Source organism: Lissotriton helveticus, chromosome 4_1 (assembly GCF_964261635.1).
Source record: "Lissotriton helveticus chromosome 4_1, aLisHel1.1, whole genome shotgun sequence".
In the NCBI taxonomy this organism is placed as follows: domain Eukaryota; kingdom Metazoa; phylum Chordata; class Amphibia; order Caudata; family Salamandridae; genus Lissotriton; species Lissotriton helveticus.
The window spans coordinates 87,815,834-87,842,412 of NC_136063.1; the positions used below are offsets into that span (position 1 = coordinate 87,815,834).

The window sequence follows — 26,579 nt, forward strand, 5'->3', positions numbered from 1 at the left end:
CCTCGCACAAGCCGCCGTAAACATCGCAGCAAACAAAGCTCCTGCAGGAGTCATAATTCCGGCCTAGAATAGTAACGCACGCCCTCTAGTACCACAACCAAACTAAACTCTCCCTATACCTCCCACCTTTTGCTCCTTCTCTTTTCTCTTTTCCTGCCGCTGAGGGGGTGGACAATCAATGGCCACGAAAGGGACAATCTCACCGGCCACACGAATGTATACACAGCCCGACCTCAGAAGCGGGGTGGGGGGGAAAGAAGGGGCAGAAAGCCGAGATGTAACCCACAAGATGACACGAACAACAGGACGCAATGCCAAGACTACGCAGCCAGTCAGAAATGCCAAAAGCCAATGTTATGTTATGTGATATTGTTACCTCTATACCCCACCCCCCACCTCCCCCCACGGGCGTCTCTTCTGCCTCTCACCTAATTGCTACCCATGTAAATGTAATGCACCGTGTATATATATATAATTTCAAGAAAAAATTTACTGAAATAAAAAAAAAGAGCAGGAAACAATCCGAACAATGTGGACGGAGCCACACGCAAGGGCTACCACTCTTGCCTTAACAATGCATATGGGTGGTTACGGCAGTGCGCGGTCTAGCTGCTGGAATGGGTGGAAGCAGGAAGGATAGGTGGGGATGGGGCCGGGATTTGGGGGGTAGGGGTCGTTTTTAGGGCAAAGGGGGGCAGGTTAGTTTTTGGGCTTAGGGGAGGGCAGAGTAGTGTTTACGACTTAGGGGAGCAGGGAAGTTTTTAGGGCTCAGGGGAGAGGATTGTTTTCAGGACGGAGCGGGTACTTTTAGGTTTCCGGGCGGAGGCCGGGGGGTTGTTTTAGGGCTCACGGTGAGGGCAGAGATCAGGATACGTTTTAGGGCTATGGGGGGCAGGGTAGTTTTTAGGGCTCGGGGGCAGGATAGTTTTCAGTGCTTAGGGGAGGGCCGAGTAGTTTTGGGATGGGGAAGGGTTTGGATTTCAGGAGGGAGGGGGTTCGTTTCAGATCTCAGGGTAGGGGTTACACTTACTTGATAAGTCTTAATCAAGCATATGTCTTTGCCATACATGCCTTAACAATGCATATTTCGTTGAATAGGCACAGCTGGTAAAGGCATATGCGTTGTTAAGACCACATGGAACCGGAATGTGCAGGTATCGCATGCATGGTTCCATCACACAACCTAAAAGAACTGAATCTAACAATGAGTGGAACAGCAGAGAAAATATAAATTGTACTTTTTTTATAGAATGATCATTGGATTTATTTATACCTGTATTTTGGGCAATACATGACATTGTGATCAGACAGAGGTACAAGCCCATTTCTATGCTTAGTGTTCTAGTGCACGCAGGACATCCTAATTTAACAGTGACTTTTACTAGCCCAGGGCAATATCTTCGAGTATCATTCCTTCATGCGCATCTTTATGGCAATGAATGACACTGGAATAATACATTCCTATTTAATGTTGTCTCTTTGTTTCTTTTTTTTTTAACAACTGCTGCACACCAACCATTTCTCGCTTTTATAAACTCTTCTTTTGAAGCCCTTACCGGGGCTGAAACTAATGGATTGATGTGCAGAGTGTTACACATGTCAGGTGAACATATTACCATAGGAGTAGAGGTTTGCTTTAAATTGAAATAACTGCTCTAAAGATGTTCCCTTGTAACACCCATAGTGTTAATCACAAGTGGGTGAAAAGTGTTTTGACGCAGCCTTCTGAGCATAAAGTATTTGTGCGGAATGCATTATCTATATCTATACTAATATAATAAAGAAAGAGCCCAAACCTTTGAGGCGGGTAATCTCAGGAACCACAGCACCAATCACAACACCCAATACAGCGGGCATGTTGGGGCGCGGGATTACGGGAAAAAAAAGCGAGCGTTGTGCCCAATATTTCATTGTTTTTTCTTCCCAGGTTCTGTACATTCCAGCTCCGGGTGTCCACCCTGCTCCCTTTAAATACCCCTGCACCCCATAATCATAACCCACCCTTACTCCTTAAAATACCCCAACACCCTCAAACACTAACCCATCCTAACCCTATAAATATACCCTGTACCCCAAACCAATCCCTAAACCCTAAAAATACCCCTGTACCCCAAAACCCAAACCTAACCCTGAACCCTATAAATACCCCTGTACCCCAAAACCCAAACCTACCGCTGAACCCTAAAAATACCCCTATACCCCAAAACCCAAACCTAGCCCTGAACCCTAAAAATACCCCGGTACCCCAAAACCCATACCTATCCCTAAACCCTAAAATACCCCTTTACCCCATAACTCAAAACTATATCTGAACCCTTAAAACACCCAAACACCCCAAAACATATACCTCAGTACCCCCAAAACATATACCCCTATGCCCATACTTACCTTATCCAAACATAAAAAAAAAACATGCTTTTACCACTCATGCATTTACAACAAATTTCGTTGTAAATGTATGCGTGGTAAAAGCATATAAAATGTAAAGTCATGCGTTATAATGGCATTGCGGAGTCTTGGTACTTTCGTAATGAAAGTATGCAGAGTGATGGTATGCGGAAAGAAAGTTTGCGGAATAATGGGTGTTTACCCTCCCCCGGTAAGTACATTGGTGGCACGGCGGCTCACATCTCCAGCAACATACTCATATTTTTTCACCACCGATTTGAAAAATGCACAGGTCTCGCTCATTGATGGCCAGCACTTACATACACTATTAGACACACCTCCCGCAACAAGTTCTAGAATTGCGAACTTTAGAGCTGGAGAGCTACGTTCGAATCTCGGCATCAGCTCAACATCCTGTGATTCCAGGCGAATTGCTTTGTCTCCCCGTGTCTACCACAAATTAATGTGTTCTTCTGTAATGTAAATTGTGCTCATGCCATGTTGTCGAGTTCGCGCTATATATTATTGCAAGGAAAAATAAAGTAGAGAAACTGAACGCGCACTCTTAAGTGCAACAGCAGTGCACTGTGAATCGGAGCGTTTCATAGGCCTGTCACAGATAAGAAATGCTATCAAAACGAAATCCTACAAAACTATATAGTACTGGCCGGCAGCAATTCATACCCGGGCTGCTATTTATGCATAAACCGCTGAATGTGAAATATTAAGCCTGAATAACAAATGTATTATAATATTGTAACTCAGCAACCACATCACTTTGCCTCAATTTGAACAACTGTAGTACGCGTCTCTCTACTGTACCTGTCATTATGTCAGAAGTAGTCGCTTTTATTTAGTTGCTAATTCCTCAGAAAAAGTTTTCAAATTGTGCCCACTCATTTCTATTGGTAATTTAACTCTAGTACTGGGGCCACTTGCAGTCAGATAGACGCAAGCAATATGTTAAGTATGCTTCTTAAACTTGGGTCATAAAACTAAGGTTGTGGCGCTCTAGGGCCTACACAGGCTCCTAACTAAAGGATGAGACAGGTTTAGGGGAGGATGAGGATTTTAGACATTTCCAATGATGTTTCAAAGCACTAGAGGGACATTTGAGGATTGGCAGTGGCGTCGGAAAGTGTCGAAGGTTTTCAGTACTCTGGGTTTGTGGACAAAGGTGCTTTTTGTGGACACACGGGAATTCCAAGAGTAGATGTTTGAGGAGTGTCAAGGTCATTTTTTGAAAACTCAATTAATGCTTATTAGATTGAAAAATATGTTTTAAAGTCTGTGGATGGTTTGAAAACAAGCCAGGGGGCCTCAGCACTGTTTGTAAGGTAGGAGAGTAGTTACGAGGTGATCTACATATAATAATTGTCTGATGTGGTATTGCTCTGGCATCAGAGTGGATTTCTGTGAGCTCAGTACTGACATTCCACACTGCAGACAGACCTGCTCCTTACACACTGAGAGGAGGACAATAAACCAGCCTTACCTGTCCAGGGTGCTTCTGACATCCTGCAAAACAGAAGAACAGACAGAAGGACATCAGTTTCCACAACCAATTTTAAATTCTCGCAGACGTTTAGGTATTAGTTGAGCAATTCAGGTTAATGCAAGGATCTCATCTAAGGAGACACAAGGGTGCCCACCTCACACCTCAACACAAGACAGTTTGTGATATTCTGAATAGGGTCACATGCACAGCACAGTTCGTGATATCCCAAATGAGCCCTCAAGACAGCAGAACTTTTAAATTCTGAGTGAGGGCAGATGGAGTACAGCCTGATATATTCTGAATGCGTCATGTATTATAGTCTCTCGTACTTGCTTTAAAACTCCTGCATCACTGGAAATAATATGTGCTATACCAGAGAAACAACTAGTATCCATGCTCAAAGTATACCCTGCCAACATACTTCTAATGCTTTTATATGGAATTAAATGTACACCTGCAAATAAATGAGGATTTTGGATAAAGCACAGGATAAGACCCTTAAGCCTCTTGTTGCTGTTAGTTAATGTCTACTCATTCAAGCTGCAAAGCTAGAACTGGGTATAACCCGTACTCAGGAAAGAGCACTTCTGTCTCCTATACCAGGGTGTTTTTGTTCACAACAGGAGGCTCTTAATACTCTCGGAGAACTGGTCACACTTGAACCGGAACAGCCTCAGTCATTAAATCGTGTTCCATGTAAAAAAAATTGGACTTCGCTTAGAATTGTTTCAGTTTTAAGAACAAATGATGAAATGAATGGACTGGTGTAATTCAGCTTAGGTGACCTTTAAGATCACGAGCACCAGAGCTTTATTACCGTTTGGATAAACAGCGCTGAACCTTACTAAAAACCATGGCCTAGATGTATCATCGTTCCCATTTGCGATTTCTTAATAGCGATTTTTACCGAATCGCTATTAAGAAATCCCAAAATGGGATGTATGTTTAAAATCGCTTTTTTTTTTTGCGATTCCTTATTATTCCTAATTTGCGAATTCGCAAGTTGCGAATTCGCAAATAAGGAATAACTTCCCATTCATTCCTATGGGCCAGGAGGCCCATAGGAATGATTGTGAAATAATTCTCAAATTGCGAATTCGCAATTTGCTAATCGCAATTTGAGAATTATTGCAAGGGTGCAGGGGTGTCTCATGGACACCCTGCTGCACCCCTGAAACTTACATGTGTGTGCATATGGCCCACATACATGCCCTATGGGCATGTATGTGTGCCACATGCCACCTTCAAAATTGCTTAATTGTGAATTTTGAATGGAATTCGCAAATTAACACCAACCTCAAATTGGTGTTAATTTGCGATTTCTTAACCTGAATTCGCAAATTGAAATTGCTTCATACATGGCATTTAAGGAATCGCAAAATTGTGATTCCTTAAATGCTTAAGCAAAATAAGGAATCGCAATTTTTTGCGATTCCTTATTTTGCTAATTTCTCATACATCCCAAAAGATGCAAAATGTCTGTTTGCGATTCGGCCTTCACGAATCGCAAAAGGCTTGATACATCTAGGCCCATGAAACCTGCTGTTGATACAGCTGTACCAAAGTATGCAGCCATATCTCACAATGTGACCGTTCTACGAGAGACTTCTCTTTCACCTGTGCGCACATGGTTTGTTGTTAAATGTAAACAAGGGGTGATGGGTCGTGCTAGTGGGATTCACTAAAACTGCACACACTGTAGTAAGTATATTCAGAGTCTCAACCAATTAATGAATGTAACCAGTGCTCACTCTATTTATTTGAGTTCCATACATAATAACATTAACTAAAAATTTATCAAATCCGTTAATATATTTCAGTTTAGGAATGAAATTGAAAAGATTCATATTTAACACTGTTTTAAGGATCTTCATTGCTGCCTCCATAGGAAATTTTAAGCAATAGAAAATAATCTATAAATACATTCTTAATGGGGTCACGTGACACAGCGCAGTGTGATATTCTGAATGGGATTGTTTGACGTAGTACAGCTGTTCTTTATACCGTGTTGGGTTGCCAGTATACAAGTAGGTTCCTCTGTACTGAATCAGTCTGTTCATTGCGTTGGGCTGTCAGTGCAGAAGGATTTGCCGTTAGTTTAACTTGTCTGTATATTTTGTTGGGTTGTCAGAATACAGGAGGTCAGTGTGAATTAACCCTGTCTGTTGATCATGCATGTTCTCCACTTACATTAAACGCCTCACACGCCATATAATGGTAGCTCTTCTGTGTTGTCTTGTATTCACCAAGCGGTGTCTCACCTTCAGGAGGTCCAACGCTGGCTCCTTGCATCTCTTCTCTAGATCGGTTATCATGGCATTCAGAGAAGTGATTTGATTGGACAGCTTGGAGATATTTGCATTTTCTACCCTGGTAATCCTCTTCTCCATCTCCTCCAGTCTCTGGTTCAGCGTCTGCTCTTTATCTCTCAGGAGCTGGCGCAGCTGTTTACTCTCAGTCGCAATTTTCTCCTTTTCAGCTCTCACCTTGTTCTGTCAGCATTAAGGAAATGATGGTTAGACTCTGGGAAGCTTTAAATGAGCACCGCCATATGTAGTGTGTAACCTGGGGGGTGGGGGTTTAAGGGGCACAAGGCGTTCTGAAAGAAACCAACAACACTTGGGCTGGTGTCACATTTAGCGGCACAGGTGGTGCAGAGCTAAAGCTAAGGACGAAAAGGTGTTTTTTGAACCTGCACAATCTTGCTGCCTTCCCTTCTACTGTCTTAGTTCTCCGCTCCCACCAACACAGCCCCTCACTGGCTGTGCACTGTCCACCCACCTCCCCCTCTGAGCTCTGCCCTGTCCACCAACACAGACCCTCCACCCCCAATGGGCGGTGCACTGTCCACCCTCCTCCCCCTCTGAGCTCTGCCCTGTCCACCAACACAGACCCTCCACCCCCAATGGGCGGTGCACTGTCCACCCACCTCCCCCTCTGAGCTCTGAACTCTCCACCAACACAGACCCTCCACCCCCAATGGGCGGTGCACTGTCCACCCACCTCCCCCTCTGAGCTCTGCACTCTCCACCAACACAGACCCTCCACCCCAAATGGGCGGTGCACTGTCCACCCACCTCCCCCCTGAGCTCTGCACTCTCCACCAACACAGACCCTCCACCCCAATGGGCGGTGCACTGTCCACCCACCTCCCCCTCTGAGCTCTGCACTCTCCACCAACACAGACCCTCCACCCTCAATGGGCGGTGCACTGTCCACCCACTTCCCCCTCTGAGCTCTGAACTCTCCACCAACACAGACCCTCCATCCCCAATGGGCGGTGCACTGTCCACTCACCTCCCCCTCTGAGCTCTGCACTCTTCACCAACACAGACCCCCCACCCCCAATGGGCAGTGCACTGTCCACCCACCTCCCCCTCTGAGCTCTGCACTCTCCACCAGCACAGACCATCCACCCCCAATGGGCGGTGCACTGTCCACCCACCTCCTCCTCTGAGCTCTGCACTCTCCACTAACACAGACCCTCCACCCCCTATGGGCAGTGCACTATCCACCCACCTCCCCCTGAATCCTAAGGGTCTTAAAAACGTAACCAAATCACTGACCGTCCAAGGAGAGATGCATTTTCAACAACAGCCTCTAATCCTTCCTACCAAGAAACATCAGTAAGAGGTTGTGTGAGTGTGTAATGACACTGCACAGCCTGCCATACAGGACCCACAGCGGCTCTCTTGTTAGTACTGAGATCCTCCTGGTGGACATCCGTAAACATGGATGTCGAGCAGTATTTCCTGGCTTGCTGAATATTGCATTCAAGGATTCCTGCTCTGCAGTCTTTTTAATATTATGTGGAGTATTGCCTTTCTTGGTCATAAAATAAGTGGAACTGCAACTAAGTGGGTGGTTTAGGTCCCATTTTATAAACAACTTCCAGAAAGAGACTGTTGATCCACTGACTCAAACTAAGGAACCGGTTTGGGGTGGTTCTCCCTGAAATATAACATATCATTTGTATTTGGAAAGCACACATTCAAACTTCGATCTATTGGCACTGAAATAACAGATGTTTATTGTTACCAAACTCAGTGTCACTCCTTTTGGGGAGCTCAGAAGGATGACAGGCTGAGAGGACCAACTGGGATTCCAACCTGTGACCATGAGATGAACCCTCATTCCGGGAGTGGGTGTTCCAGTCCCCTGGCCCACCAGACGCAGCAAGTGTTCTCCTCAGGCTGTTTCAAGAGGTCCCTTCAGGCTGCTCTCCAGACACAACCTTTATGTAGAGTGATGGTTTTCACATAAGGTAGCACCAGGCCATCTCCATCCTGGAGTAGCCACAACAGAGTCATAAAGAGGAGTGAGGTCTCTGCACCTAGATGTCATCGGCCCAACTGAAGGAGTAATAGGGACGGACAAAAGTGGAGGCCTCACCTAAAGACTTACTCAATTTCCAAAACAGATCCTACAATCCCACCATTCACCCTGACAACTACCAAATGGCAGTGTTCAGTAACACTAATCAGCAGCTCATTCATTCCAAACCAAAAGCCTCATATAAGTGTGAAAAGGCCCCCCTGTCTCCACTCCCCTCACTTCAGGGAGTGGTTCTTCCCGCTTCAGCTAAAGAAATGCAGGGGACACACGCCCACTGTCCGACAACACAGTCATCATGCTCCACTTTGTTCTAGGCCTGTCTAGGGGTACCCAAATGGATCCCACTGTCCTCCATTACTCTCACTCACTCACATACCATTGAAGTGCTACACTCATGTAAATGAAACAGTAAAACTAACATAAAGAGAGGACAATTAAATAAGAAAATGAAGGTATAGCAGAGAGATTAAGTGGAAAGAATAATAATTAAATTAAATGGAGCTAACCAAAGTAAATAGAACAGGGAATAGGGAAAAAAAGAAAACCAGAAGAGAAAAAGCAGTGACAAGAAGTAAGGGAACAGTAAAGAGTGAGGGAAAGAAAACATTCTCACTTTTTTACAAATAACTTTATTACTGTGATTCATTAATATTGCACAGATGTGGCATAGATTGCAACAGTGCAAACTGCCTTTAAATGCTGAGAATAAAATTACATAGCTGCAAAGTGGTCCTTTCTCCTGTGACCCCTTATGCAGACTTTCAAATTTTAACGTACAGCAACTTGCATTCTGGGTCTTATATTTTTATTTCACATTGTAAATGTGGGCTCAAAATCACAGTAAACTTAATGCTATTGAATAAAATGCCAAGACCGGTTTAAGGTATCGCATGCCACAGAGCCGAATGCCAGTCCTTCTCATTTGATGCCTTCCATGTCCATCTTGGTTTGTCCCTCCCCTGGAGCATAGCCTCTTTACCATTGTTTAGCTTCGCCAACTGAATACCGCCTCTGCTCACTTTTAGTGAACTACTTTTTTCCTTTTGCTTAAGGAATCCATTAGAGTGCATGTGTTTTCCATCTCTCTCTTGTTTTATCACCCTCAAATATCCACCACTTGAGCTATATATGTTGCTGGTTCCCTCGTATGGTGCAACCTCTCTATTGTGTACTTCTCAGCCTGGCCAACACCCTTGGCCCTTGTTCCATATTGTTTCCCCCTCATGTGCTTCTCTTCTACTCCCATGTTGCCACACCCAATTTGCCATTGCCCCACCCCCTGTGTGGTCCTTAAATATTTTACTTTTGGGACTACGAGGCAACACATTGCTGTTGGCCTCACAACCTTAAAAAAAGGACTTTAACACTATTTTTACCTAACGTTTCTTTATTTACCACTCCATCTTGGGTCCATAAATTAAATTGAAAAGCACCCACATCATTTAGTAGGTGTGTGCATGACTTTTCTTTCATTCTTTGACCATGCTCCACAGCATCCTGACAATGCTGTACAGCATTGCCCAAAAGCTAGTGTAAAACTAATACGTTCTGGAGGTGAGATTCTTTTTTGCAATTCTTCATGTCCAGTCCAATGGTATTCTTACTGTGGGTGTGTCAGGTGTAGGAAGGTGGAATCTGACTGCATGATTGCCCCCACTTTTATCCTGGTGTTTTGCTGGTTTTCGACTTCGTTTGGCTGGGATCCTGCTATTCAGGACCCCCGCCTATCTGCTTTCTCCATAAATTGGTTGTTCCTGTTCTTTAGGTACACTCCAGATTGGATTCTGGGGTACCCTATAAGTCCCTAGTATATGGTATCCTATATACCGAGGGCATAGGTACCCCAGGGGCCTCCCAGGGACTGCAGCATGTATTATGCCACCCCTGAGAAGCCACTCAAAATGACACAACAGGTCTGCTACAGCAGCCTGTGTAATGTGGTGTATGCACGCCTTACTTAGATATAGGTTCCCTATATCTACCTTATATCACTACACATGTAATCAGTCACCCCTATGGCAAGGCTTATCAATCCTGAAGGCAGGGTGCTGGGTTTTGTGTGAGAGGGTACCAATGCATGAGCATGAGCAGGGCTCCTTTGCAGCCTTCGTTTAGTAATAAATACATACATTGTATATATATATATACACATTGTATGGTTCTCCTTTTATTTGGTCATTCAAGAGGTTATAATCTGGTAATCCAAGCTGCTTTACACTCCTTCAAGACTTAGCTTTAAGGCTGCTCTCCATAGCTACCACTAGGATCACTTTCGATAAAAGTTGTCTTTAAACCTATCAACATTAAGGTTTGTTTGGATTGGTGGAGGGGCCCACTATAACTATTGGACAGCATATGCCTGGCCAACTTTTCACACCAGGGACAACAGAGAATGTGGGACTTTCAGCCAAACTGTCTGAGTCGTAGTTGCTGATGGTGTTGTAGATGATGCAGGTGTTTATGTTGCTGGCCGAGAATGGGAGCCAGTGGGGTTTCTTTAGGGTATGAGTGATGGGTTTATATTTCTTCAGGCTCTCAATGAGGCTTCTGCAGCTTGTAGGATGCCCTTAAGGGAGCGCACTGTGGAGTCAGGGCAGGCCGTTGATGTTGACACCACCCAGATACGAGAGTATGCAGCTTGGATTGCAGCTCTGAAGTGCCTCTCTTCATCAGTAGCGATAGCTGGTACCATGCTTATTGTTCTTGGCAGAAATTTGGTCTAGGTGGGCTGAGCTGAAGGTAAGTGCTGGATATCCAGGCCTGGGTGAGGTGCAGGCAGAGGCACCGGATGTCAGTAGCGGGGGAGACTTTCAAGCAGAGTTTTGTCATCAGTGCATTGGTGAATTTTGACGCTGTTATCGGTGATTAGAGTACGTGGGGCTCCGTGTTGTGTCTCTTGAATGGGACAGGGAACAGAGAATTATGCTGTCAGTGAATTCCACTCAAGACTTCAGGGTGTGAATGATGGTGAGGGAGTCAAATTCAAATTCATATTTTTACTTTATTCCGTATTTTACAAAAACACCATGAAAGTACTATTTAAAATAACAATAATATAATTTTTTTTTAAAGAATACAAAAACGATTCCAGTTACAATTCATTAAGACCCCATCCAGCCCCTACATATAACACATAATTTAGGGGGAATTCCTTCAACAGGTCTCTCTTGTCTCTCACAGTTTGTCTGCTAACCTTAAAAAAATTGTTATACATAGCAGGGTCAAGGGGTCTTGGGCCATTTGTAAATATAAAAGGGCCACCTTAGCATGTTTAAATTAAATTTTTTTCAGCAGACTGACTTAAAAACGGTGCCTGGGCAATGAGTAAAAAGGGCATAATAATACAAAATGAAGGGTATCCTGCGGAGATCGTTGATCGCAGCCGCAAGGACCCTTAAGCTCAACCAAACTAGTAAAATCTGCCGGATCAGCCAGTAGATGATGTAAAAGGTTGAGCGTAAAACGTATGATTAAAAATCTGTCCTGGGTGTTGTGTATAAGGGCAAGATAAGGTTCCATTCCTTCACAGGTCCTCACTAAGCCATAGGCTTTAATTGGATGTATGATTTTACCACGCGATCAAAATGATTGCGTTACATCACAACGCAGCTTTTACAACGCAAGTCGTTACCACAACTTGCGCTGTAGGGTGCTGGACTTAGGAATAGTATAATTTACTATTCAAACTCCAGCCTACGTACAGTAGGGAAGGTGTTGGAATAGTAAATCTACTATTCCTTAGTCTAGAGGGCCCTCCAGTGCAAGTTGTGGTAACGACTTGCGTTGTAAAATCTGCGTTGTGATGGCACTGCTGTGTTTTGACCGCATTGTTTAATTGATTGTTTACCCCATTCCCTCTCTTCTCTACATGAAGTTTTATAGTTAAAAAACATCTCCTTCACTCTATCCTGAGCCCGACCTATAATTCCAGTCAGCTTTAGGAAGAGATCCTTGCAGCCAATGCTTTCAAAAACGACCTTTAAATACTTCAACCACAGGATATTCATTCCCCTGTCCCTACCCAGGCAGTCCATGATTATATGCCTAGTCAGCATGGCCTCGGGATTAACCCAGATCTTTAGCCATGCTAGCAGGGCCTGACCAGGACCTTGTCCCCTATAAATGCTCTACCCATTTCTTCGTGAGCGATGTAAGAGGGAACACACTGTGGGACTTTGAGCAGCCTTCTCAAATATTTATTCTCCTCAACCTGCAGTTTGTCAGAATCGGCGAACCCCTAAAGTTCTGCACCATATACAACTTTTGAGCAGCAGATTGAGTTATACAGATTCATCATTTGCTCCGGGGACCACCGTCCTAGTCTGCGGCCGAAGTTCATCATTGCCCCTGTGCTGGACACTAACTTGTTGCAACGCTCCTCAATTAGTGCTTTAAAATTTAAACGCCCATCAAATAAAATGCCCAAATACAAGAAGGACTGCATCTTCTCTAAACTGTGTTCGCCTATTCTATAATTAAAATGTTTCCGTAATTTAGTCCCTGCCTCCATAACAAACGACTTAGTCAAGTTGGCGGACAAATCTAAATGATTCATAAAATCCACAAAACCATCTATCAGTCGCTGTAGTCCCAGTAGGGTACGTCCCGCAAGACAGCATCATCTGCGTAAAGCAGGACAGGGATTGCTCTCCTACCTACTCTGGGTGAATCCACATTTAAGCTTCTAAGGGCTTGATCTAGGCCATTTATATTCAGGGAGAACAAACACGGCGCCAAAATGCACCCCTGTCGCACACCGCTAGTGCAAAGGAAAGACTCAGTGGTTCCGCCCTCTAGATTATACCTAACTTTAGCCGAGGTGTTCCAATGTAGGGCTCTCAGAATCTTAATGAGATCTTGATCTGCCCATAGGTTACTCATTAGAACCCACAACTTCTCCCTATTAACACAGTCAAATGCTGCGGTTGGGTCCATAAAGGCTAAATAAACCGCTTCATTATTAGCAATGGTGTATTTACCCACCAATAGATATAAATGTAAGCATTGATCTGTGGTGGATCTTCTAGCCCTGAATCCGTACTGGACGTCGATAATAATATGTTGTTCCTCAGCCCAGTTCATCAGGTGAGTTAAAACAACACGGCCCAGCACTTTGGCAGTTACATCTATAAACTTTAAAGATGGGCACTATTATGGCAGATGACAACGAGCGGGGGAGCCCCGTAACTATAGCAGCATTTATTACTCTTGTTAAAATTGGTGCCCATAGATCCACCTTACTTAGAAAAAGGAGCGGGGGATCCAGTCCGGTCCCGGTGCCTTATTTCTAGTGAGACCCTGGATGCCAATAGTAATCTCTTCCAGGGTAAATTCTAGTGTGACATTCCACCTCCCCTCCCACTCCTCATTACCCTGCACCTCGCTATTCCCCCGATTATAAAGCCCTCTAAAATGCTCCGTCCACTGTTCGGGTAGAGCATTGGATCCAATCTGCGGGTTATTTGCATCTTGAAAACAGGGGTTATTAACTATCTTCCAAAAGGTGGTCATGTCTTTCCTTTCGGCAGCTCCTCTCAGGTCCTCCAGGTTTGTGTTTGGAGTGCACTCCTCCTACGCTTTATTGCCTGCTTGCAAATTATCCTACATTGCGTGACCCTGTTTTTATCCCTTGACTTAGTTCTTAGGGCAGCTCTCAAGTTCCTCTGTGCGAGGGAGCACCCTCTATCGAACCATCTAGGATCATTTTTAGGCTTGCCCTGCCCTGTCGTCGGCAAAAGACCATCTATCAAGCGGCCTATTTCCTCAAATGCCTCCACTAAGGACGGTCCTACTATTAATAAATCTAAACATTCCTATAAAAACTGTTTCCCTTCTTTTGCAAAAGGCCTATAAAAACTTTTACCATTAATCCTTGACCATTTCAAATGCCTACCCTGATCCGTAACCTTCTCTAAGTTTATCCCACCCCCCTCTTTGTAACCCTACTTGTGTTTATCTCTACTACCGACAATATTAGGGGGTTGTGGTAACTAAAACCAGTCAGTTCTATTGAAAATCCCATAGCCACTTCTTAAGCAATTGGGACACTAGCATGAAATCGATAAAGGAGCTACAACCGCTTCCTTTAAAAGTAGGGTTAACCGGTTTGTTAGGCTCCAAGGCCATTATATCCAATGTATGTTCAAGCGTGTGATCTTTCTTCACCCTACTCAATTCCCTGCCCTCCAGCGTGTGCTCAAAATGTGGTCCCTCCTCCAAACTGCAAGCAGTCCAGTCCTCTCTAATGGGAGACAAATTTGGGCACAAATGTTATGTTATTTTATGTTAATGGGCTCTTATAGAGCACTTGACCCACCCTGGGGCATCTCAGCGCTACTAAGGCAGGAGACCAGAGAAAGGGCAGGGCATAAAATAGCTAACAAATTAGAATAAAAATGTTTTAAGTTGTTTTCCTAAAAGTCAGATAGGAGGAACATTTACGTAGGGGCTCTGGTAGTGAGTTCTAATATTTAGGAGCGACATAAGAGAAGGCTCTGCCCCCCGATCGGGTATGTCGGATACGGGGGATCTTTAACAAAGTCATAGCATTTGATCTCAGATTGCGGCAAGATGGCTGCATGCTGAGTTTCTTTTGTAAATAGCCGGGACCAACACCATTAATGGCTTTAAAAGTGAGGCAGCATATCTTAAAGTGTGCTCTCTTTTTTACTGGAAGCCAATGGAGCTCTTTGAGCAATGGGAGGGATGGAGTTCCGGGGGATGATTTAGGACCATCCTGGCCGCTGTATTTTGAATAACCTGAAGTTTCGCTATCAGATTTTCTCCCACCTCTGCCAGTAAGGCATTACTGTAGTCCAGACGGCTCACCACCATTCAAAAACCATAAACACACTGGGGGTCTATATCAGAGCCGGTTGGACTCCAAAAAGAAACGCACACTCCTACAAAAATATTTACAACAAGGGGTGGTGAGGGACAGAGTCTCTGAATTAAACAGAAAGCTCTCACCCAGTCAAGAGATCAGGGCTAGATCCAACACCGTTTTTTAGCTCACTGCACCATCCCAGTTTCAGAACCTGGCTGTATGCAAATTAGTCTGTTCCTGTCCCAGTGCATGATGGGAACAGGGTAAACCAAACTACAAAAGCCAATTCTTACACTGGGAAGGAAACAAGCTCCCGGGGACTGGTTTTTGGCATTACAGCCGTCTTCGGCCCGGTTTGCTTGAATCCTGATGGTGCAATGAGCAAGGGTCTCACATCTGAGAATACCCTTCCACGCTTAGGGTGGACAAAAATATTTACAACAATGGGTGGTGAGGGACAGAGTCTCTGAATTAAACAGAAAGCTCTCACCCAGTCAAGAGATCAGGGCTAGATCCAACACCGTTTTTTAGCTCACTGCACCATCCCAGTTTCAGAACCTGGCTGTATGCAAATTAGTCTGTTCCTGTCCCAGTGCATGATGGGAACAGGGTAAACCAAACTACAAAAGCCAATTCTTACACTGGGAAGGAAACAAGCTCCCGGGGACCGGTTTCTGGCATTACAGCCGTCTTCGGCCCGGTTTGCTTGAATCCTGATGGTGCAATGAGCAAGGGTCTCACATCTGAGAATACCCTTCCACGCTTAGGGTGGACAAAAATATTTACAACAAGGGGTGGTGAGGGACAGAGTCTCTGAATTAAACAGAAGGCTGAAATGCCAGAAACCGGTCCCCGGTAGCTTGTCTCCTTTCTGGTGAAGAATTGGCTTGGTAGTTTAGTCTGCCCTGTTCCCATGATGCACTGGGCCAGGGACAGACTGATTTGCATATAGCCAGGTTCTGAGCTGGGATGGGGCAGTGAGATAAATAACGGTGATGGATCAAGCCCTGATCTTTCGACTGGGTAAGAGTGGTCTGTTTAACTCAGACACTCTGTTCATCACCACCCCCTTTTTGTAAATCGTTTTTGGCCACTATAGGTGTGGCAGGGTATACTCAGACATGAGTCCCTTTCTCACTGCTCCATCAGGATTCAAGCAAGCCGGGCCGAAGAAGGCTGAAATGCCAGAAACCGGTCCCCGGTAGCTTGTCTCCTTTCTGGTGAAGAATTGGCTTGGTAGTTTAGTCTGCCCTGTTCCCATGATGCACTGGGCCAGAGACAGACTGATTTGCATATAGCCAGGTTCTGAGCTGGGATGGGGCAGTGAGATAAATAACGGTGATGGATCAAGCCCTGATCTTTGGACTGGGTAAGAGTGGTCTGTTTAACTCAGACACTCTGTTCATCACCACCCCCTTTTTGTAAATCGTTTTTGGCCACTATAGGTGTGGCAGGGTATACTCAGACATGAGTCCCTTTCTCACTGCTCCATCAGGATTCAAGCAAGCCGGGCCGAAGAAGGCTGAAATGCCAGAAACCGGTCCCCGGTAGCTTGTCTCCTTTCTGGTGAAGAATTGGCTTGGTAGTTTAGTCTGCCCTGTTCCCATGATGCACTGGGCCAGGGACAGACTGATTTGCATATAGCCAGGTTCTGAGCTGGGATGGGGCAGTGAGATAAATAACGGTGATGGATCAAGCCCTGATCTTTGGACTGGGTAAGAGTGGTCTGTTTAACTCAGACACTCTGTTCATCACCACCCCCTTTTTGTAAATCGTTTTTGGCCACTATAGGTGTGGCAGGGTATACTCAGACATGAGTCCCTTTCTCACTGCTCCATCAGGATTCAAGCAAGCCGGGCCGAAGAAGGCTGAAATGCCAGAAACCGGTCCCCGGTAGCTTGTCTCCTTTCTGGTGAAGAATTGGCTTGGTAGTTTAGTCTGCCCTGTTCCCATGATGCACTGGGCCAGGGACAGACTGATTTGCATATAGCCAGGTTCTGAGCTGGGATGGGGCAGTGAGATAAATAACGGTGATGGATCAAGCCCTGATCTTTGGACTGGGTAAGAGTGGTCTGTTTAACTCAGACACTCTGTTCATCACCATCCCCTTTTTGTAAATCGTTTTTGGCCACTATAGGTGTGGCAGGGTATACTCAGACATGAGTCCCTTTCTCACTGCTCCATCAGGATTCAAGCAAGCCGGGCCGAAGAAGGCTGAAATGCCAGAAACCGGTCCCCGGTAGCTTGTCTCCTTTCTGGTGAAGAATTGGCTTGGTAGTTTAGTCTGCCCTGTTCCCATGATGCACTGGGCCAGGGACAGACTGATTTGCATATAGCCAGGTTCTGAGCTGGGATGGGGCAGTGAGATAAATAACGGTGATGGATCAAGCCCTGATCTTTGGACTGGGTAAGAGTGGTCTGTTTAACTCAGACACTCTGTTCATCACCACCCCCTTTTTGTAAATCGTTTTTGGCCACTATAGGTGTGGCAGGGTATACTCAGACATGAGTCCCTTTCTCACTGCTCCATCAGGATTCAAGCAAGCCGGGCCGAAGAAGGCTGAAATGCCAGAAACCGGTCCCCGGTAGCTTGTCTCCTTTCTGGTGAAGAATTGGCTTGGTAGTTTAGTCTGCCCTGTTCCCATGATGCACTGGGCCAGGGACAGACTGATTTGCATATAGCCAGGTTCTGAGCTGGGATGGGGCAGTGAGATAAATAACGGTGATGGATCAAGCCCTGATCTTTGGACTGGGTAAGAGTGGTCTGTTTAACTCAGACACTCTGTTCATCACCACCCCCTTTTTGTAAATCGTTTTTGGCCACTATAGGTGTGGCAGGGTATACTCAGACATGAGTCCCTTTCTCACTGCTCCATCAGGATTCAAGCAAGCCGGGCCGAAGAAGGCTGAAATGCCAGAAACCGGTCCCCGGTAGCTTGTCTCCTTTCTGGTGAAGAATTGGCTTGGTAGTTTAGTCTGCCCTGTTCCCATGATGCCCTGGGCCAGGGACAGACTGATTTGTATATAGCCTGGTTCTGACCTGGGATGGGGCAGTGAGATAAATAACGGTGATGGATCAAGCCCTGATCTTTGGACTGGGTAAGAGTGGTCTGTTTAACTCAGACACTCTGTTCATCACCACCCCCTTTTTGTAAATCGTTTTTGGCCACTATAGGTGTGGCAGGGTATACTCAGACATGAGTCCCTTTCTCACTGCTCCATCAGGATTCAAGCAAGCCGGGCCGAAGAAGGCTGAAATGCCAGAAACCGGTCCCCGGTAGCTTGTCTCCTTTCTGGTGAAGAATTGGCTTGGTAGTTTAGTCTGCCCTGTTCCCTTGATGCACTGGGCCAGGGACAGACTGATTTGCATATAGCCAGGTTCTGAGCTGGGATGGGGCAGTGAGATAAATAACGGTGATGGATCAAGCCCTGATCTTTGGACTGGGTAAGAGTGGTCTGTTTAACTCAGACACTCTGTTCATCACCACCCCCTTTTTGTAAATCGTTTTTGGCCACTATAGGTGTGGCAGGGTATACTCAGACATGAGTCCCTTTCTCACTGCTCCATCAGGATTCAAGCAAGCCGGGCCGAAGAAGGCTGAAATGCCAGAAACCGGTCCCCGGTAGCTTGTCTCCTTTCTGGTGAAGAATTGGCTTGGTAGTTTAGTCTGCCCTGTTCCCATGATGCACTGGGCCAGGGACAGACTGATTTGCATATAGCCAGGTTCTGAGCTGGGATGGGGCAGTGAGATAAATAACGGTGATGGATCAAGCCCTGATCTTTGGACTGGGTAAGAGTGGTCTGTTTAACTCAGACACTCTGTTCATCACCACACCCTTTTTGTAAATCGTTTTTGGCCACTATAGGTGTGGCAGGGTATACTCAGACATGAGTCCCTTTCTCACTGCTCCATCAGGATTCAAGCAAGCCGGGCCGAAGAAGGCTGAAATGCCAGAAACCGGTCCCCGGTAGCTTGTCTCCTTTCTGGTGAAGAATTGGCTTGGTAGTTTAGTCTGCCCTGTTCCCATGATGCACTGGGCCAGGGACAGACTGATTTGCATATAGCCAGGTTCTGAGCTGGGATGGGGCAGTGAGATAAATAACGGTGATGGATCAAGCCCTGATCTTTGGACTGGGTAAGAGTGGTCTGTTTAACTCAGACACTCTGTTCATCACCACCCCCTTTTTGTAAATCACTCCTACAAAAGTCAGTAAGCGTTACTAAAGGTAGATACCATTAGCTCACTCATAAAATGCCAAATAAACAACCTAAATGTTGGGATTCACTTCAATTGTTGAGTAGACCCATACAGAGAAATACTGGATTTCCATCAACGTCAGATGTAGATCATATATTCTCATTTGGTCATCCAAACAGGAATGGTATGTCTCATGATCATCGAGACTAGTCCATAACCCATACTTGTCTGGGTCACATCTCCAATTGCCGTGAAGACCATGAGTGTGATGATCGTGATGGAATCAAGTGCAGTGCAAAAATAATAAAGTGTGGTGAGATTAAAAAAGGATAGAGGATCAATACAACCAATTTTAATATAACTTGATCTCTCCCTTACTAAAAACAAGAACAGTGCAAAGAATGCAGTCGAACCTTATAACTGCATATATCGGGCCAACATGTTTCAGCCTATAGGGAACCAAATCCCGCGGCTTTCTTCAGGGCCACAGTACTTAACGTTTGCTACTGCATATCAAAAAAGTGAAACATAACTAAACCACTCAAATGATCCATGTGTGTCATCTGTATTTCATAATCCTCTGTAACAACCAGTATCGTTTGAATCTGTTCAAAAATAAATCAGAAATACACAATGAGTCCCAGAAGAAGGATGTCTTATGGTCAGAATCCCCAGTAGGTGACCATAATGCTTAACTAACTTGTACTAACCTGTGTTGTACAGGGAGTGTACCTCACCTCTCCTGGAACCTTGCTCAGGACCATTGCCTGGACCACTGTCCTACGGCGATTCACCGGCAGATATGGGATAATTCTGCGAAGGAGAGGAAGGCTATAGTAACAAGAGCTAGTTATGTTTCTTACATTGTCCTTTATGGTTAACTTGTCATCCAATTTTATTCCCAGACTCCTCACAGTAGGTGATGGTGTGGGGACCTTCCCCAACTGCTCAGGCCACCGGTCGGCCATGTCGAAATTATTATTTATTCTACCCAGGATCATGACTTCCGTTTTTCCTGGGTTGAGCTGTAGATAGCTTTCTGTCATCCAGCTTGATATTGCCAGCATACCAGCCGAAAAACGTGCTTTTTCCTCATTCAGGTTTGAGCTGATAGGAAAGATCAACTGGATATCGTCAACATATATCTTCTAACCATCGGTTTAAAGGATGAAGAGTACCCTCAAAAACTCAATGCATTCGGAGGTGCGGTATATATGGTTCATCCGCCCCGCATTGTAGTTATGGCAGTTATCATCGGGTTTATCTTCTATGTGTAAGCTTCCAGCCTCACCCGAGGCACCTCTGGATTATATGGTGCAGTGTCCAGAGATATGAGGGTTTCCCCACTAAACACAGTGCGAAAAGAAAAACAAAAAAGTGAAAAAAGGTGATGTGCAAAAATTGGTTAAAAAAGGGAAAATTACCCCAAGGATTTATTTAGGGGGTATATTTTCACTATGGTTTAAAAAGAGACTGTACTTTACGTAGACCAAGTTACTGGGTCTACAAGTATTTAGTAAGAAAACGTCGACATGTTTCAGCTCCTTGGGCCCGAGGGGTCTATGGAGCCTTCGTCAGGACTTGTACAAAAAACAAAACACACAAACATAGAAGTTGTACTCACACTATTTGTGCAGTATCAGATTGTCATTTTTCGAATTCTGAAAGAGAATTGCATATTACTACACAGATACATTTTAATCACAATACATTTTCATCGCATTTAGCGGGGAAAAGTTTAAACATTGTTCTGTTGTAGAACAGGTTTAAGTCTGGCTCTGTTTTTTAAAGAGTATAGTATACAAGGAGGGAGGGTTGGAGGGTTTCAGTCGTTGCAAGCGGCAGGGAGAGTGTATAATACTCAGCAGGTTATTATGAAAGGAGTACATTTTTACTTGGGGCCCAAAGGAAGACATTAGTAACGCTAAGAAAACGTTATTCCATTGTAACAAAGCTGTAATGCCCAACACAAAATGAACAGTGCGTACTTTGTAGCGGAGTTATTCAAATGGTAAATACAAGGAGGCAGTGTCCTAACTAAATTAGCGGGATGTCTATCCGTTGCAGAGAGGACATAGAAAACACGGCGCGGTGTTTTTTATAAAGACATAATGCATAAGGTCTGCGTCCTCCCGTAATGGTTATTCACCCAACACAGAATAAAACAGTGCCTATTTCATAGCGGGGCTTTTCAAAAGTAAGATTCGAGACCCAGATAGCAGGTACAGCAACCTATTTAGAATAGCGGAGTGCCTCTCTGATGCGGATAGAACATAGAAAGCACTGCGCGGTGTTTTTTGGTGATGGACATAATGCGTAAAGTCTGCGTCCTACCTTAATTGAAAGGGTATTTTGCCACTTCAGGGGAATTCGCTAATTAAAGCGCAGAGCTGTTGAGAAGAGACAAATAAACACTGTAGCGGGACGTGGCTTTAAGAAGTATCTTACCCGTATAGCGTGTCGGTCTATCGCAATCGCCATTACCCGCGTGTAGGAAGTCTCCTGACTTGTGCTGGCTCTGCCCCCGGATGCAATGGTGTTACGGAAGCGCTGTTTTTAAAGGGGCAAAGTTACGAGTGATGAAATTATTTAAAGGGGCCTCTTTATTTACTTGGTGGTAGTGTACCTGTGACTTTGTTAATTGGTAGATAATGTTACAGGTAGACAATTGTATATAAATATATAACGAGGACTCGTTGTACACAAGTAGGTACATCATCTCGTTATAGAAAAAAGGGGCTTGTATATTCATAACGAGGGGGCCTCATCATTTACAAGAAATGTGCTTTCATATTACTAGGATTTATCTATAGGCTAGTAAGATTAGGAGAAACGGGCCTTGGCAATGTTTATAGTTATTGACTGGGTAGGTAGTGTCGGGAAGCATTTGTATTACTAAAGGCATCAGCATATGTTATATTTGGCATATAGTTGTTGACTGAATGGTGTTTACAGGTAGTTGTTTAGACAGAGAATCTATCGTGCAAAATGGTGCCATGCGATGTCGTCGTTTAGACCATACTCACAGGTACGCAGACGGTCCACCCACCGCTGCTCTTTTTCATATAGCACCTTTTCAGCATTGTTTGACTTGTCGGTCAACATCTCAATCACTGTCCAGTGGATGTCATCACAGGAGTGATTCATTTCTATAAAATGTGAACACAATTTAGTAGTATTTTTCTTCAGCCTAATGTTACTTTTGTGTTCGCTGATTCTTGTTTTAATTTTTCTGCATGTCATCCCTATATATTGTTTTTTACAGGGACAGCTCACCATGTATATAACATCGGAGGAATTGCATGTAGTGTGTTGTTTTTGTGTCCATGTTAAACTGTCAGATAACTGTAGTGTCTTGGAGGCAGATGTTGTCTTGCAGGCTGCACAACTCCCGCATGGATAATGTCCTGTTACTGGCATCATTGTAGCATCTCTCGTTTCAGTTGATGATTTTGATTTTTGGGGGCGTGTGTGCACCAGGGTATCCTTAAGGTTTTTTGATCTGCGGTTTGCAAACCTGGGTTTTGGCCAGTCAAATTTACCTGTGTTTACAATATTCCAATTTTTATTTACAAGTTTCTGTATAGCATAAGTTGCTGGACTAAAGGTTGTCACACAGGTGGTAAGGTCTGGTGTTGGTTCCTTTGGGTGCGTTTGTAGGAGACACTCTCTGGGTTGGTTGCTGGCTCTTTTTTTGCATTGCTTGATGGTTTTTTCAGTATAGTCTCTGTCTTTCAGTTTTAAGCTGAGGGCTTCTGATTGGATTTTATAATCCTCACTTTTGCTGCAATTCCTTTTCAGTCGTAAAAATTGACTATACGGCAGGTTGTCCCTGAGAGGTTTAGGGTGAAAGCTTTTATATGATAATAGGCTATTTTTGGCCGTTGGCTTCGTATAGGTCTTGGTTTGCAGTATGTTGTTTTCAGAAAAAATAGTGAGGTCCAGAAAATCCAATGTCTGATTATTGCTGGTATAGGTGAATTTCAGCCAAGGATCCAAGCTATTGAGCCAAATTATGAAGTTGGGCAGATCTTTTTTGATATCCCAAATCAGGAAGATGTCGTCTATATATCTCTTCCAGTATAAAATACTGGAAGAGAATGGGTTGGTTTCGTTTAGGACATACTGGGATTCAAATTGGCTGACATGCAGTCCGGCCACCGAGGGCGCAAAGGCGCTGCCCATGGAAGTTCCAGGACTTGCATATACAGATGACCATCGTACTCAAAAAAGTTCTCTTTTAGAGCCATTTGGCAACATTGTAGAACAAAGTGTCTTGGTGTGTTATAGTGCCATTCCTCCATATACAGTACATCCTCCAGCATCTGCAGATCTTTTTTGATATCCCAAATCAGGAAGATGTCGTCTATATATCTCTTCCAGTATAAAATACTGGAAGATTTATACTGGAAGAGAATGGGTTGGTTTCGTTTAGGACATACTGGGATTCAAATTGGCTGACATACAGTCCGGCCACCGAGGGCGCAAAGGCGCTGCCCATGGAAGTTCCATGGACTTGCATATACAGATGACCATCGTACTCAAAAAAGTTCTCTATTACAGCCATTTGGCAACATTGTAGAACAAAGTGTCTTGGTGTGTTATAGTGCCATTCCTCCATATACAGTACATCCTCCAGCATCTGTAGAGTTTCGTCCTGTGGTAAGCTTGTGAATAATGACTCGATGTCTAGTCCAACCAGGGTCATAGTGTTCGGATCAAAGGGGGTATCCATGATCTGCACCAAGAGGTCTCTGGTATCTTTTATGTAGGTTTCTGTTTTTTGTACCAAAGGTTTGAGAAACTCATCGGCAAATTTAGATAGGGGCTCCAGGACCAAGCCTATCCCTGAAACAATAGGTCGTCCAGGGGGCGGTGACCTATTTTTATGAGTTTTTGGTAGTGAATAAAAATATGGGATTTTTGGTTCTTTTTGTATAAGGAATTCTGCTTCCTTCTCTGAAATCCACATTTTCATCTCTGCCTCATACACCATGATGGAGATGGCGTTTTGTAGTCTTTCTGTAGGATCAGTGTTTATCTTTTCGTAGAACCTGGTGTCTGACAGGAGGACTAGGCACTGTTGGTCGTAATCAGATTTGTTGAGGATTACTGTGCCTCCGCCCTTGTCGGCTGGTTTTATCACGATATTGTCGTTATTCCTTAGTGTCTCTAGAGCCATACGTTCTTTCTTTGTGAGATTCTGATAAGTTCTTTTTTCTTTTTTAGTTATAGTGTCTACACCTTTGAGGAGGGCTTGTTCAAAAGTGTGGAGTTCTGGAGGTATACTCCCTGTTGGTGGATTGAAGGTGGATTTCCTCCTAAGTTGCGTGTCACCTTCATTGGGTGGTGTTTCTTTGCCCGAAAAAAAGGCTTTTAGCTTAAGAGTTCTGCAGAACTCTGACAACTCACACTTCGGCTTGAAGGTGTCCGTACTGGGGGTCGGTACAAATCCCAATCCTTTGTTCAGGACAGAGGTCTGTTCCTCCGTTAAGTCAATATTTGAAAGGTTCACAATTAGGGATTGGTCTTGCTGGTTGACGGTTGGGCAGCTGCCATGCTCCGTGTCTGTACGTTTCTCTGTTGGTCGCGCCAAGTTAATGACTTTCTTTTTCCTCTGGGTTGATTGTGGCCCCTGGATAAAAAAGGCTGCTCTTGTTGATGTGTACCTTGTTGATGATCTCCAGTATGCTGCATCTGTTGCATCCCTTGATTGTAGGGGTCTATCCATCCACCATATTGCGGGATGAATGGTGGGTAGTATGGTATGTTATAATTCTGGCGGTATGGTCGTTGCCATCTGTTACCCCTTCTGGGTCGTTGGTATCTGAAGTTGTTTTTTCCTCTCTTATTACTGTTGTCATCTGAGCTGAAAGATGAATTTATAGAGGAGTTTTTGCCAATGGATTCATCATCAGTGGTCTGATCTTGAGGATTATAGTCATCTTTGGTGTACGGATGCATCTTCTCCTGACTGAACTTCTTGAGATCTTTTCCCAATTTTTGGAGTTTACTTTGCATGATGAATTCTTTTGTTTCTTCTAGCTCTTTATTAATTTCATCCAACCTTTTCTTAAAAACTGATGGATTTATTCCATTTTTAAGTTTGTTTTCACATTCTTGAATTTCTGCTAGAAGTGCTTCTGAGAGACGTTTAGCTGTCTTGATTATTAGCACAAGATAATCTAAAGTGCATTTCCAAGAAATGGAGGACCAATCTTTGCGGAATACCAAATCGTGGAGGAAAATTCGCGGTGCATTGCTTCCCCATAGCCCTTTCGGTGTAGTTTTAGCTCTCAGATACTCAGTCATAATTATACCGTGTATAGCTGTTCTTATTTGTTCACGTTTCTTTTCTGTCAGTGATTCCCAATCATCTGTTTTTGCCAATGCTTCAGCCAGGTCTGTATTCTGTAAAAGGGGTTGTCCGGCCAAAATTTCATCTATATCACTTGCATCAAAACTGAGTCCCGTGTTACCCTCCATGGTACCTTGGTTACTTAGAAAGTTTGGAATTTAGTATGTAGGATCCCGTAGCTGTGCGCTGCTTATATATATGTTCATCAAGGAAGGAGGGATGAGGAAAAAGTAGTGTCCGTTTCTTTCCCCTGGGTATGAGACAAGTTTAATCAAAAAGTGAAAAAGGACACTAGTTACACCTTCTAACCATCGGTTTAAAGGATGAAGAGTACCCTCAAAAACTCAATGCATTTGGAGGTGCGGTATATATGGTTCATCCGCCCCGCATTGTAGTTATGGCAGTTATCATCGGGTTGATCTTCTATGTGTAAGCTGCCAGCCTCACCCGAGGCACCTCTGGATTATATGGTGCAGTGTCCAGAGATATGAGGGTTTCCCCACTAAACACAGTGCGAAAAGAAAAACAAAAAAGTGAAAAAAGGTGATGTGCAAAAATTGGTTAAAAAAGGGAAAATTACCCCAAGGATTTAATTAGGGGGTATATTTTCACTATGGTTTAAAAAGAGACTGTACTTTACGTAGACCAAGTTACTGGGTCTACAAGTATTTAGTAAGAAAACGTCGACATGTTTCAGCTCCTTGGGCCCGAGGGGTCTATGGAGCCTTCGTCAGGACTTGTACAAAAAACAAAACACACAAACATAGAAGTTGTACTCACACTATTTGTGCAGTATCAGATTGTCATTTTTCGAATTCTGAAAGAGAATTGCATATTACTACACAGATACATTTTAATCACAATACATTTTCATCGCATTTAGCGGGGAAAAGTTTAAACATTGTTCTGTTGTAGAACAGGTTTAAGTCTGGCTCTTTTTTTTTAAAGAGTATAGTATACAAGGAGGGAGGGTT

General features: G+C 44.2%; 1 protein-coding gene across 1 annotated transcript in view; it reads right to left on the minus strand.

The window, feature by feature from the left end:
- The window catches only part of LOC144827030 (E3 ubiquitin-protein ligase TRIM39-like), a 257,363-nt gene that overhangs the window by 33,814 nt on the left and 196,970 nt on the right, over positions 1-26,579 (minus strand). Inside the window, exons 3-4 of the mRNA XM_078685496.1 lie at positions 6,148-6,378; positions 3,884-3,906 (exon numbers count right to left, since the gene is read on the minus strand). Of these exons, the coding sequence (XP_078541622.1) occupies positions 3,884-3,906; positions 6,148-6,378 (254 nt within the window). The remainder of the gene's footprint in view (positions 1-3,883; positions 3,907-6,147; positions 6,379-26,579) is intronic.